General features: G+C 30.1%; 3 protein-coding genes across 4 annotated transcripts; 1 reads left to right on the forward strand and 2 right to left on the reverse strand.

The window, feature by feature from the left end:
* Positions 1-106: 106 nt before the first annotated feature.
* Positions 107-3,520, reverse strand: LOC127283464 (carnitine O-palmitoyltransferase 2, mitochondrial-like). Of its 2 annotated transcripts, none has more exons than XM_051308367.1 (7): positions 3,355-3,520; positions 3,008-3,051; positions 2,297-2,867; positions 1,690-2,223; positions 951-1,440; positions 661-853; positions 107-480 (listed from the first exon to the last, which is right to left on the reverse strand). In XM_051308367.1, the coding sequence occupies exons 1-7, from the start codon at positions 3,400-3,402 to the stop codon at positions 351-353; spliced, it is 2,010 nt and encodes a 669-aa protein (XP_051164324.1). In that variant the 5' UTR covers positions 3,403-3,520; the 3' UTR covers positions 107-350. The 2 variants fall into 2 exon arrangements, with proteins under 2 accessions (XP_051164324.1, XP_051164325.1); XM_051308368.1 differs by having other exon boundaries at positions 2,947-3,051; positions 3,355-3,459.
* Positions 3,521-3,630: 110 nt separating this feature from the next.
* Positions 3,631-7,413, forward strand: LOC127283466 (mesoderm induction early response protein 1). Its single transcript, XM_051308371.1, has 6 exons — positions 3,631-4,161; positions 4,236-4,371; positions 4,653-5,288; positions 5,366-5,746; positions 5,889-6,016; positions 6,100-7,413. Coding segments are annotated over exons 1-6 (1,818 nt in total). The 5' UTR covers positions 3,631-4,159; the 3' UTR covers positions 6,635-7,413.
* Positions 7,414-7,499: 86 nt separating this feature from the next.
* Positions 7,500-14,594, reverse strand: LOC127283463 (nucleoporin Nup188). Its single transcript, XM_051308366.1, has 7 exons — positions 14,435-14,594; positions 14,103-14,313; positions 9,616-13,569; positions 9,250-9,546; positions 8,820-9,150; positions 8,030-8,748; positions 7,500-7,954 (listed from the first exon to the last, which is right to left on the reverse strand). The coding sequence occupies exons 1-7, from the start codon at positions 14,461-14,463 to the stop codon at positions 7,628-7,630; spliced, it is 5,868 nt and encodes a 1,955-aa protein (XP_051164323.1). The 5' UTR covers positions 14,464-14,594; the 3' UTR covers positions 7,500-7,627.
* Positions 14,595-14,606: the final 12 nt, after the last annotated feature.

The raw sequence follows: 14,606 nt of genomic DNA on the forward strand, positions 1-14,606 counted from the left end.
AGCAAAAAAAAATAATTTTTTAACTTATTTATGTTTGGAAAAAAATAGTTTATTGGCAAAAATAAAATTGAAAAGATTTATTTGATTTAAACTAAAAACAAATCTGTAAAATATGTATATAATTTATTTTAAAAATTTATAAAAACTCTGTATAAAGTCGTTATATATATATAAAAAAGTATGTATAACAAATTGTATAACAGTAAAACTTTTTCTATATAGTGTCAAAAAATATTCTATTGGCTATATAATAAATTATTTCCCAAGAACTTTTTATAAAGTTCATAAATTGACAATTTAAAAAGAAATATTTAGATCAACATGATCGAGTCTCTTTTTAATAAAATTTTTTAAGGCGAAATCATCACTCTATGAAGATCTTCAATTGCTGCTTGAAGATTTTTAACATATTCACTTGCTTTTCTATGCTGTGAATAACTTGTTACAACTGCACCTAATCTTTTATCCTGAATCATATATCTAAAAAAAAAGTAAAAATAACTAAACTATAGAATATATTTTATTCTTTTCTAAGCAGCTGAAAAAATTCTATTTTGTTAATTTTTTCTAATAAATTAGTTCAGATTCCTTAATTTTCTCAGCTTTTTTTAAATGTAAAAATTAAATTACATTTACTTAAAAAAAAGAAAAACAAATTACCCAATTCCGTAACCGTCAGGAACAACTGGCCCAAATCCACCGGCTAACAAAATTGGTGTTGATAATGTTGACGTGGATATAATATTATAATTTATTGCTGAAAACGCTGGATCTTCAAAAAGCGCCGATTTATTCTCACCAAATTCCTCTTGCATTTTTCTTAATGCAAAAAGATGTCTATCAAAACCTTGACCTTTAAGAAAAAAATTTTCAAAAATTAGTAAAATTCTCAATAATTTAAAAAAAAATAGATTAATAAACATTATAATTGTATAAATAAATAATTTTACCCATTGCGCCATTTTTCACAAGTTCAGTATGTGCCTTACTACAATCAATAATCATTTTTTTCAATTCGGCATTAGAAATTTTTGTCGATTTATCAGCTAAAATTGAACAAACATTTTTTGTTTGTTCCGTACAAGGTCTCACTGTTTCTGTGCGTCCATGTTTAAAAGCGGCAGTACTACATGATTCATAACTTGCAACACTTTTTCCTTCTTGTTTATAAAATGCCAATTGAAATGTTAATTGCATTATTGCATCGGGACTGATGCCAAATTTTTTAACTTCATCTTTACCAAATCCTTCATATATCATATAATCAACACTTAATGAATCTGTCCATTCCTTATATTTTTTCCCCTCTAATTGAATTACATTTTTCACTTTTTCATCTAATTTAAATTCTAATGATTCCACGTCTGGATTTATATTTGATATTAAAACTCTATCCTCAGGTCGAAACCATAAATGTTTAGAAATGTCTGCTTTAATGTCCTTGAAAAATATTAATTTATTTCTAAATCTAATTATAAATTTAATTAATGTTAAATTAAAACGATCTAAATTTTCAATTAATGAAAATTTTAATCTATTAAAATTCTAATGAATTCAAATTTAAATCTTTACTTTTATTGGTAAAAATCTATTGTTAGATGGTTTCTAAATTTAATTCAAAGAATTTTTAATTAATTTGTAAATTAGTTAATTAAATACGGAAAATTATTTTTAAAAAATTTTACTTACTTGAAAATATCTAAGAATAGCAACTCCGTCACCCCAAGAATGTTCAAAATTCACACCAGCATAACCATCTTTTGTGATAATAAGAGAAAATGATTTATCAAACCATCGATTTTTTCCATCACCATGAAGAAAATGATGTACGAGTTTTTTATATTCTTCACCAATAGTTTCATCATCTAAAATTAAAACAAATGCAGCTGAATCAATTTTTTTGAGAATATCATCGTTTCCAATTTTTGAAAGATGTTCTCTCGCTTCTGCCCATTGATCTCTTTCAGCGCCAGTTAAAATTCCAATAGGATTTTTTGTTATCTCCTTTTTATCTTGAAGAATAAAATTTAAATTTGCTGCAATTTTCTTCGGTGTCACTAGTGTACCATCGGAATTTAATACGTCAAATGAATAAAAATTTCCTCCCCTCATTACAACTAAATGACGAGCTGATTTATCCAAATAAATTCGATCTTTCACCAATTGAGGAATTCTCGTTGAATTAAATAAATTTGCATATTGTGACATATCCAATGGAAAAGCCTGTGGAAATTATTCAAATTTATTAATTGGAATTTATTAAAAGAAAAAAAAATGAAACTCAAAAATAATCTACCTTAAAAGCATAAGCTCCATACCAAGAAATCCATGATGGTAACATTCCTGTAACTTTACGAAATAATTCTGTATTCGATTTTTTAGGATTTAAATGAAAAACTTCTGGTTCTAAAACTTCAGCTCGTAGCGATTTCATAAATCGAATTGAAGAAACAATAAGATTTGTTGCTTTTACCAATTGATCATTATAACGTTCATCAGTTTCTTGATTATAAACTAAAATTGGATTATAATTTATTGGCAATGGTTTACGATCTCTTAAATACATATCATACCAATATTCACTAATATAACTAGTGTGTCGATTTTTTTTATCCGTTGCTATTAATTCATTTTGAAATGTTTGTCCTTCATTTTTCAAAAAATGATCTACATAAGATTTTGTCTTTGCAAATTGTTCATCAGTCAATAAAGGTTTTTGTGCGTTCAAATATCTTTGACATGTGTCTTCCAATTTTGGAATTGGTAATCGTGGCAATGATGCCTGAAAATGCATTGTTGGTATTTTACTTTTATGAATAAATTCATAATCGACGGCAGTATTTGATTTTCTTTCTGTTGATTGATCTCTTTAAAGAAATAAAAAAAAAAAAGATTTATTATAAGAATAAAAAAATAATAGAGGAAATTTGATTGAGTTTCGCTTACGAATTAGCGTAAAACTCTATTCGTCAAATGATTTTGTTTCTGAAAAACCAAACCTAGGCACCTCGTTTGTTGAAGAAGAACCAGCAGAGTCAATTTCTCCTGAAGCTGAAATAATTCCTCTTGTTTAGAATATTAATAAAATAATTTCAATTCTAAATTTTACAATTAATATAAAATTGTAACAATAATAATTATTTAGAATTTTTTAAAAATATTTATTATTTGAAAAACGCGAATAATTGTTATATAATAGTTATAATGACAATCTAAAAATACAATAAGAAGTTAATGGTTTGCTTATACATACAATTAGAATAATTTTTCATGTATTTATAAAATTAAACTATAAAAAGAAAACAATTGTATATATACAAATATGTCAAATAAAATTTGATATAAATCACTTACTCTCGATCGATTGGAGTTGAAGGTTTTTCTTAAAAAAATGTATGACATTTTTTATTGAAGTTAATTAATTGTTTAAAATTCTAGCTACTTAATTCAACAATGATAACAAAATATAACAACTTGTCACTGGTGTTTTTTTTTGTGTCAATGTCACTTAAAGATAATTGACAAAGAAGTGACAGTTTGCATAAATTTTTTTTCCATCTTAGGGTCCTAAAACCCAAAGATTGTTTACAAATGTAAAATTTCTCCTCTGAGTTTCTCGTCTATAAACAATAAAAACCGTGGTTTATAAATGGCGTTAGCGTTCAACTATTGTTGTTTCAATAATAAAAACGTTTTTCATAAAGAAAACGATAAATATACAGTGAAATAATGAAGATCATAGGAAAGTGAATTTAATGATGATTGTTAAAAAAGTGAAAAATTCAAATTTCTGTGTTTTATTAAGATAAATTCAATACGAGCATTCTTGCAAATATTTTTGAGGTTAGCTTCGTTCTTGAAATTCGTTTTCTTTTTCAAGAGAATTTGTAAATTATAAAATGAGGAAAAAACAACGATTTCGTTTCTAATCGTACAATAAACAATTAATACATTCTCTATGAATTGTGTGAATTTTTTTTTTTTTCAGTAAAAAAATAAGTTTTATATTTTTGATTTAAGAGGGTTTTTTTTTGTATGTATACGTCGTAGATTTTTCTTTCTTTTTCACACAAAAACAGAATAGAAATTTAACAATAGTTTGTTTTTGTAAATTCTCGATGGTTTTACGTAGTCATCAAAAGTTGATGGGGAATAAAACATGTAAGTTAATTTAATTTTTTATTTCTTTTATTTGAAATTAAATTAAAAAATTAAATATTTTATTTATCGTACAGGGCTGATCGAGATTACGATATAGGATCAGCTACTGATATTCTTGTGAATGATTTTGACGACGAACGAACACTCGACGAGGAAGAGGCTTTAGAAGGTAGTGAGGATTCTCACAACGAATTATCAAATTTACAAAAGGTAACGATTTTTCCTTATTTTTTTACATTTTTTATTCTTTCGTTATATCTGAAGTATTATAGTATATAATATTTGGGAGATTTTTTTAAAAAATTTGTTTACGTTTTTTAAAAATAAAATTAAGATAATGTGGATGGTGAATTTATTTATTTCTACATCTTTTAGTAGGTCTTTACATTGATTTTAAAATCTTTACATTATAATAATTTATTATATTATAAAATAAAATTGAAATCGAAATTATTGAAAATATAAATTGAATGTTATTGAATTATTTTTAGGAAGGTGATATGCCTTTGAAAGATTTACTCGCAATGTACGGATTACGAGATTCTTCAATGGGCAATGCGAATAGTTCGGAGAGAATGATTCTAATTCCTCAGGACGATGGTGAAATGAAAGATAAAATGGAAGAGGACGAAGAAGAAGAGGAAGAAGAGGAGGAGGAGGACGATGATGAGGAGGATGATGACGATGATCCTTCAAATAATGAACCGGATTTGAAACAATTTTACACGGAAATGGTGCAGAAGGAGGAAATGAAAGAAAATGAAGTAGCGCGCAGTGGTAATAATAATAGAGGAAGTGAAAATGTTTGTGCAATTGCTGTTGGTTGTGCAAATGAACCAAATATAACCGAAAGTGGAAATTCGAGAAATGATAGTCACAATGTTACGGAGGATGGTGGTGGTAATAATAGTGGTGGTGGAAATGAAACTGGAAATGGTACAGAAGGTAACGAGGGAATGGAAACCGGAGGTGGAAATAGTGGAGGTGGCGGAAGTGGAAGTAATGGAGGAAGTGGAGGTAGTGGATCTTCAAGACTTCTTCGTAGTGTTTCACGACCGCAAAGCGAGGAAGAGGAGGACGATTGCGATTATAGTCCCGATGAAGAGGAATGGAAAAAGACAATTATGGTCTGTTTTTGAAATACTCATTTAAATAATTTTAACTTATTAAATTAATTTACATATTTTGTCATTTGAATTTTCAGGTTGGCAGTGATTATCAAGCGGCGATACCAGAAGGACTTTGTAAATACGATGACGCCTTACCTTATGAAAACGAGGATAAAATGCTCTGGGATCCAAGTCATATTCCAGAAGAGGAGACGGAGGAATTTTTGGAGAGAGCACAATTACCAACTGTTAAAGGAAGTTCGTTACCTTCTGGCTCGCATATTCGTGATGATGAGCAGGCGCTATATTTGTTACTACAATGCGGTTATAATTTAGACGAAGCACTTCGAAGACGTCGTATGAACGTTCAACCACAATCGGAAGCTGTTAGTTTATGGTCCGAGGAAGAATGTCATAATTTTGAATCAGGCTTAAGAAATTATGGAAAAGATTTTCATCTAATTCAGAAGAATAAGGTATATTCTTTAAAGTTTTCTTTTTTTTTTGTTTTAATAAGACTTTCAATTCAAAATTCAGAGTTTGCTTTTTAAATTGCGCAGAATTGAAAAAAGTCTATTGTTCTTTGCTACTTGATTGGTAGTGAACAAATTGTTGCAGGTGAGGACAAGATCCGTTGGCGAACTCGTACAATTTTATTACTTATGGAAAAAGACAGAGAGACATGATATTTTTACCTATAAGGCGCGTTTGGAGAAAAAGAAATACGCTCTTCATCCTGGTATCACGTGAGTGTTTGTTTTTTTTTTTGTAAAATTTTAATTTAGACTTTTTGGAATTTATAAAAAAAATTTTAATTTTGAAAATAAAGGGACTACATGGATCGCTTTCTGGAAGAGCAAGAAGGAGTTCGAGATCGTAGTAGTTCGCCTAATGTTCATTGTTTATTGTATGGTGATGCAAAAAGACAGCGAACAAATGCAAATTTGGGAAATAATGAAGATTCAAAATCTCTGGAACTTTGGGATGGTACTGCTGGTCCAGGACCAATTTCAAATACTGGAGTGACAAACATGAATGTCGATCCATTGACAATTGATTTCAATAATTCGACAACTGGGCCCGTTCAACCAGCTCAAAATTCAGCTGCGCCTGTTACAACGTTGCAAAATTCGCATCCATCATCGGGAAATTTCTCGAATCGAGGCCACATGGATTATGGATTAGCGACAAAAGGAAATTCTGAAAGTGGGGGTGGAACCTGGTCCCCTACGTCGTCGTCGCCACCCTCGCAACGAAATGCACATCAGCCTAATAATAATCATTTAACAACGTCCAGCAATGTTTCCACTGGCAACGAAACGGCACGATCGCCTGAAAATATTTTACCTCACCTGCCACCTTAGCGTTAAATTTAAAAATTTCTCGATTTTTCGTCCCTCTCCTTATCTCTATGAAAAAAAAAAAAAAAAAAAAACGCGTTGAACGTGTCGTCGAGCCCTCGTTGCTTCTCCCAAGCACCTATAGCATCATTCAAATCGTACTACACATTCGTTAAGCACCCACGAATTATATTTTTCTACTTGACAGTAATACGATTTTATTATGAAAAAAAAATCGTTCGGCGGCGAATAACAAACGTGTTAAGAGTTTCGACTATTTTTTTTTTCTTTTGGTATCTAAAAATTACAATTATTTAATTATAATATTGCTAGTAACATTTTTTTTAATACTTTACAGTTTCAATTTATGAAATTCAAATTTGATTTCGTATCTTTTTTTATTTCTTAGACAATGATAATTTTTCCTTTATCAGAATTTTTCTTTTTCGATGGGAAAAAAAAATTATTAAAGACTTTCTTTTCTGAGGAAAGAAATTTTCTTTTTTTTTTTTAATAAATTTTTGTTGATTCTTTGTGATGATTTTTTTGTATAATTTAAGTAAGATAATTTTTTGTTTCGTTTATACAGTCTTCAATGGATTTAAACTATAATAGAAATAATGGGAATTTACGTTATTGTTTAAAGGAATTTGTTTCCTATTTACAAGCAAAAAAAAAAGAAAAAAAACGATGTTATCGTCTTTATATAAATATAAATATATATATACTTTTATTAATTAGTCGATACCCTTTTCGACGATGTGAACCTAGAACGATCAGATTAAATGAATATTGTAACATTATATTTTGTTTCTTATTTACTCCTTTTTTTTTATTTTTCTTGAAAAAATAACTAGGATTTCTTTTTAAAATTACAAAATCTGAAAAATTATTTTCAAAAACATTTTATATTACATTGTACAAAAATTCTTAAAACTATTTATTTTACTTACATTTAGAAATTCATTACAATTCTTTCATATTGATTATTTTTTTTTTTTTACAAACAAAAATTTCTTAATATTGTGAAGAGTCCAAAGATTCTATGACTGATTTCAATAAATTACCCAAGAGGGGTAAAAATTTCATAGTGACAATTTTGGTACCAAATCCTCCACTAGTGACAATATCATCATTCGATCTTTGTTCCGGCTCGTCAGTTTGTTCAAAAACAGAAATCGAATCATCGTCATCTTCTTCCCATACAATTGGAAGTGAATTAACTGGTGTTTTTTGTATAGTACAATTTTTCTTCAATCTTGCCGTTAATTTTTCACTAAATACATCAGGCGCCTCAACAACGTGTAATTTCTTCGAATCTGCTTCAATTAAAGTTGCAGAAACCTATAAGAAAAAAATAAAAATTAAAGTAAAACTTACAAGTATATAAAAAAAAAAATAATAATAATTTTACATTACCTGCCAATCGGTGAAATTCTTTTGTTCCAAAAAATCGAAGAATACACCAATTTCAGTTGCCGTCTCTCTTGCTATTAATTGACGATCTCTCAATGCCAATCTTGGACTCTTAACACCCTCCAATGCCTGACATAATATCAATACTAAATTCACTTCCAATGCAAGACGTGTATTATTTTCTTCCATCGATGCAAACCAAGGATCACTAGTTCCTCCATTGCCATCATTACGCGAACGATTTAATACATCCTGATCATTTTTTGAACTTGTGGTATTATTTTTGCCAACGTGTGAACGACTTGATATTGGAATAAGAGCCGTTGCTCTCGAGAGTATTGTATTTTCACAAATTAATGGATCAAATGGCCGTCTAATGAGCCGTGGATTACTGAGAAGTGAAACAGTCACATCTTGTCCCGTGAGAAATCCTGAAAAATCAATTCCACTCGAAAGATTACTGATAAGCGATGAACCAACTGGTGCCGATGAACCCGTTTGATGAAGTATTTTTCTCAAATCTTTAACTTGCATTCGTCGTAAATTTTCCGGCGATGCACGTTCCCATTCTTTTTTTGCCAAATCAATTTTTTCATCACGCGACGTTGATGGACGAATCACTGTATTTGATAATGTTGAAATTGTCGATGACGAGGGAGTTTTTGTTGAATGCACATGAAGTTGCGCCTGTGTAAATAGTTGCGTGGAACTAATTATCGTACCTGAGATTAAAAAAGAAAACAAATTAATTAACGAAATCTCTCGATCATTAGGTATATTAATTATTATTTACCATAAGTTAATTGTGGACCAGAAGTAATGCACATTTGCGGTGGACCAAAATTCATCTCCGCCATTGGAGCATACCAAAAGTCTTCCTGACAATAAATTGTATCAACAAGTGTGTTTAGTCGCGGTGAAAAATAAACAAAACTCATTGCACACGATGTATTAATTAAAATTAATTTATTAACAAGAAGTTTTAATTCTCCACTTAGTTGTTTTTCATCGCATGTTTGTAATTCTTCTGCACTCTCAACACTTATTCCATCCATGATGAATTTCAAAATTCGAGGACGTAACAAAAGATTCACTGTACTGTCATAGGCAAGATATGTGCATTTCTGTCAAACAACAAAAAAAGTATTCATTATTTTTTAGATTATTAATATACAATAAATGAAAATTAATCAAAACATTTTTTAAATAAAAAAGTCATATACCACTAGTGTTTCTCGAACATTTGGTTGTATTGAATCCCAATAAACAGGTTTTGTTGACAACGTTGAGACAAGAGAAATCAACGATTGAATAAGATCAGCAGCCGCTGGATCGGCTGTGTGTCTCAATAATGTCGAAACTTCCATTAATTGATATTCGTGTGATCCAAGAAATGTAATGACAAATGAAATATAAGCGGACGATGATTCGCTAATTATTAATCCAATTATAAATTCCAATCCAATTGTATAGAGTGGCCACCAATCTTGACAGCGCCAAATACTCATGCTGCTGCAATCCTAAAAAAAAATCAAAAATTCATAAAATAATGAAAATAATTTCTAATTTTGGAAAATAATACAACTTACGTCATATAAAGAGGCTAAAACACTATTTTTCAAATCCGGTGGTGGGATCAAAGTGAGCCAAAGTTTTACCACAGTTTCCTCTTCAAATTTAAAACTTCCGGAAACTGATCTTACAGCAGTGCCCAATAGAGCGAGTGCAACTTTACTAAATTTTGCATAAGGATGTTTTTGCATTGTAACACCAATTGTTGTCATAATTTCCGATATCAATTGACCAAGTTGTAAACTTGCGGATTTTCTTCTTTGACTTTTTCTATTGTATTCAATTTGATAATTCAAAAGCTGTGTAATAACACTCACTGTCAATGTTGCTGGTAGTGATTCAGAAATTGCTGATAATTCCATTGCCTCGAGATCTTCGCTAACTCTATCCAATTTTTCCCTTCCATCTTCATTGATAAATTTTCGTTTTTTCTCTCTACTTCTCGCTAATTCACGCAATTCCTCAACATCACCAATTGCAAGTATACACGATTGTCCCAATAAATAATCTAATGTTACATTATCATCGATAAGAATATCGCCAATCAATTGAATACATCCTAAAACCAGAGAAATTAATGTTTGCCTCAATGATCGTCCATAGCCACGATAAAATTGAGCAATTTCATGAACAAGTTCTCGTAATTTATTTTTCAAATCCGAAGAATTTGTGATACACTTCAATTTCCATGAGGAAATACAACGTAATGTTATCGATGCCAATAACATTGTTGTTTTTGCCATTGAAATTCGTTTCGCTGACGATTTTGGCGTTGGTTGCTTCAATAATTCAAGTAAATGATCAAGCGCCAATGATGTTGTCTCCCGAGCTTGTTTCTCATCAATTGGATATTTTTTTGCCACTCTTTCATCGGTGATAGTCACCAAGAATTGATATAAAGATTCAAGAATTGTTTCATAAAAAGGTTTAACGTCATCCTTTTCTAAAATAACATTACCATCATCTTCATTCGACAATTCTAATGTGGGAATTGTTTTAAATATATATTTCACCAATTTTCCCCAATAATTCTCCTTGGTGTCCAATAATTTTTCTAAATTCGTTTGAAAATCCTTCTCCAACAATGTACTTTTAAACAATTCCAATGTAACAATATCAATCAATTGTGAATAACCTTTAACATTTGTCACCAAATTACGAAATAATGGCGCAAATAAATGACTCCAAAATTCTGTTTTTTTACGAAAAAAATTAACAAGAATTTCATTTCGATGATACCAAATGGCACGCAAAAGACTCATTGTCGAATCATAAAGACGATCATAAACAATATTGTCCTCATGGAAAATTCTCTGCATATAAAGATCTAAAAATTGTGTACAACCTTCAGTGAGAAATTCATCAGCTGGTCGGGGAAATATTCTCTTTCTTTCGGCTTGATGCATAATATTAAAAAGTGCTTCAGTTAATCCTGGCTGACGATCAAGACAAACGGCAACTAATTCTAAAATTGCAACCTTCACCTCAGCGGCACATGTTGGTGACATTAATCTCGAGGCAAATGTTTCACGAATTGCCGTTCCATCCATTCCCATACAAACTAATAATGACATTGAAAAACCTTCGGCAAATTTTTTCAACAATCTCACAGCCATTGCTTGCAAAGCTGGACTAAACCAAACATAAAGATAATCAACAATTGTTGGCACAATTAAAAGACCATTTGGCAATGAAGGCGAAGCATAAAGTGCAATTTCAAGCGGTGATCTCTCCTCAATTCCCAATCCAAGATTTTTTCTATACATTAATAAACGATTAACCACCGACAATGCCAATTGAACACTTTTAATAACTTTAAATCCTTTACCAGCAATCCAATCAGTTTCATTCATCATTCGATTTCTCAATGCTCGTTCACTGGTGCGAACAATTTTCAATAGTGCATGCCTCGGTTCCAAATGCAATAAATTATAAGTGACAATTAATTTCAATTCATTGCGCGATTCACCCTCGGGTACAGAATCCAATGCACGATGAAGACAAAATATACTCTTTAACCATAGTTCAACTTTTTCCGATTCAGATTGAAAATACCATGAATCGAGTTTCGGTAGGATACTCTGTAATAAAAGAACCATTCCAGGAATTTCGACAGAATACATCGCTTCTTTACTGTGTCGTGCAATAAGATAATTCGACAATGTATCAAGATATGCGTTTAAAATTGGATAAGTATGTTGAATAGTTTCGATACTCGAGAGCCATGAAGCAATAAGACCACCGTCAAATGAAACAGCTTCGGCAAATTCAGTTGTCTTTTGATAACGATCATCAAATCTTGGATAAACTTCAGTTCTCATTCGCGATAACACATCCTCAGGATATCGAAGTACCAATTTTGACGATACACGAATACAAGAGGCAACAACTTTATAAATATTCAATGGCAACGTAGCATACGAAAAACGATTAACAATTTCAAAACTCAGCTCCGTTGGTATAACCATATTTCTTGGAATTTCCATATCAGTCGCAAGCAACGCTTCCAATAGTGCAAAACCCTGTGTCACTTGTTCAGGAAGAACAGCATCTTTATAACTCAAACTCGCCATACCTCCGCTTGCTTGAAGAAAAAGTTGTTCTATTTTATGATGAAAAGCATGCCAATAACTTCCCTTTGTATGCCATAAAATAACATCAAATTCATCGCCATCATTTCTTCGTCTAGCCGATTCAATTCTTTCATGACGCGTTGTTGTCAATATACGAAATGAATTTCTATGAATCACACATTCTTGCTCATATGGTTTTAAACAATCAATTGTATGTAAATTTTGTCGTGTAACTTCTAAAGTAAGCGATGGTAAATTATCAAGTTCATAAATCACATTTTTAGCACTCAAAATTGAGGCACTTGCCAAACCAGTAACAATTGCCGTAAGTGGCTCAAATCTATAAGGAAACCATTGTGCCGCATATTTATAAAATACCCATAATCCATCTTCTTTTTCCCTCCAAAATCTTTCCGCAAGTTTTGGATATCTTAAAATCGATGCAACGGTATCAAAAATACCCGTTAATGTATCCAATCGATCCTCATCAATAAATGCACAAAGAAGCGTCAAAAGATTATAAACACTACTTCGTACAATTTCCGCATAATGCGTGTCCTCACGAATCATTTCCGAATCAAGTAATCCTTTTAAATAGTGAAAAACATTCATTTGAATCGCACGAATACCAAATGGACGAAAACAATTTAAAATATCAGTATTTTCCGGTTCAATTGCATAATTAGCGAGCATCCAAGCAAGCAATAATGGTCCATCCTGTGGTAAACTATCCCTCAAACATTTATGTTCAAATGTATCCTGCATTATTTTACCAACTCCTTTTATCCAATCCTCCATTCCAATATGTTTCGTCACATCAAAAGCAACTAATAATAAACCCGTTTGGCTATATTGAATAATTTCAATTTTTTTTGCCATCAATTCTCTATCCTCATGGCTTTTATATGAAATTAATCTTCTTGGTTCACCGCTAATACTCGCATAAATATTATTAAATTCACTATCAACAACATGTACATCATTCAATATCACTGTATAAATATGCAATAATTCACGCATTTCATTAAGACTACTCTCATAAATACGATGTAAATGTTCTTCGGTAAATAATTGTGTTCGACTTGGTGGATTTATAAATTTAAGATGTTCAATTTGTTTTTGTACACTTGTCAATAAACTACCAAGTAAAACTTCATCGAAAAAATTACAAAATTCCTTTTGATGTGGATGCTTTCTATTGTCTCTATATTCAACCATTAATTTTAAACATTTTATCAATGTTATTCTCTCGGCATAATAGAAACTCCAAATTTCTTCAATTAAAACTTTCATTGATGTTAAATCAGTTAATTGTGATGCAAATGTCTCGGCACAATTTCTATATTCATAGAGCATAAAATTGCAAACTAAATCCCATGTTATTGTTGCATCAACATTCTAGAAAAGAAAAATAATTAATCTCAAATCTTCTCTCAATACAAAAAAAAAAAAATCAAAAACGGAAAAGTATTAATTAGAAAAGATTTAAAACAGAATTTTTTTAGCTAAGGGATTATTTATTCAGAAAAGTGTAAACAAAATGAGCCAAAAGTTTTGAACGTTCAAATGAACAAAATTTTTTTCGCATCTTTTTTAAGTATGAATTTTATTACAAAATATTGTTTTAAATACTTAAAAAGAAGTTATTAATTTAATAATTGTTTAATTTACTGTTTTATTTTACATTGCCGTTATAATTTATAATAATTTATAGATTAAAAAAAATATTTTGTTCATTTGAACGTTCAAAACTTTTGGCTCATTAAACAAAAAATATTTTCTTTTATTTCAATATAGTTGAATAAAAAAAAAAATTTGATTAAATGAACAAAATTTGGTTTCCAGTACTTGATAAATTTAAAAATTAACACTAATTAAAAAAAAGGGGAAGAATTTTTTCTGTAATCAGAAATATTAAAAAATCTACTTACCAACAATGGAGCAAGTTTACTAATTAAATCATACATTCGAGGTGGAGGATTTTTTTTCGAAACATTTTGTAACGATTCCTCGGTGTATTTTTTGAAAAAATTGAGCCCATCACGTAGAAGAGGTGTTGCATTTTGAATTTCATCTTCAACGAGATCTTTGTCACATCGACAAATTGTTCCCGATATAACGGACCACAATCCTTTGCAGTAACTATTATTTAAACAAATTCGTATAAAAAATTATTATAAAAAACCAAAATAAAAAAAAAAAAAAATACTCGTGAACTGTTACTGCAAATAAGAATTTCGAATTAAAATCAAAATTTACTTACGGAAGATTGGCTATAGGTGCAATTGACATGATTAAAATTGTTTATTTATTACCCACTTGGAAAATTACTATAAATATTGACTTAACAATTCATTTTTTGTTGATTTTCACTCTTTGACGCAAAACATTAACAATGGAAACATAACCTTAAAATTAATATTGAGCGCGCCATT

This window comes from Leptopilina boulardi, unplaced genomic scaffold (genome assembly GCF_019393585.1).
Source record: "Leptopilina boulardi isolate dan_hultmark-lab unplaced genomic scaffold, ZJU_Lbou_2.1 LbouV2_31, whole genome shotgun sequence".
Classification (NCBI taxonomy): Eukaryota; Metazoa; Arthropoda; class Insecta; order Hymenoptera; family Figitidae; genus Leptopilina; species Leptopilina boulardi.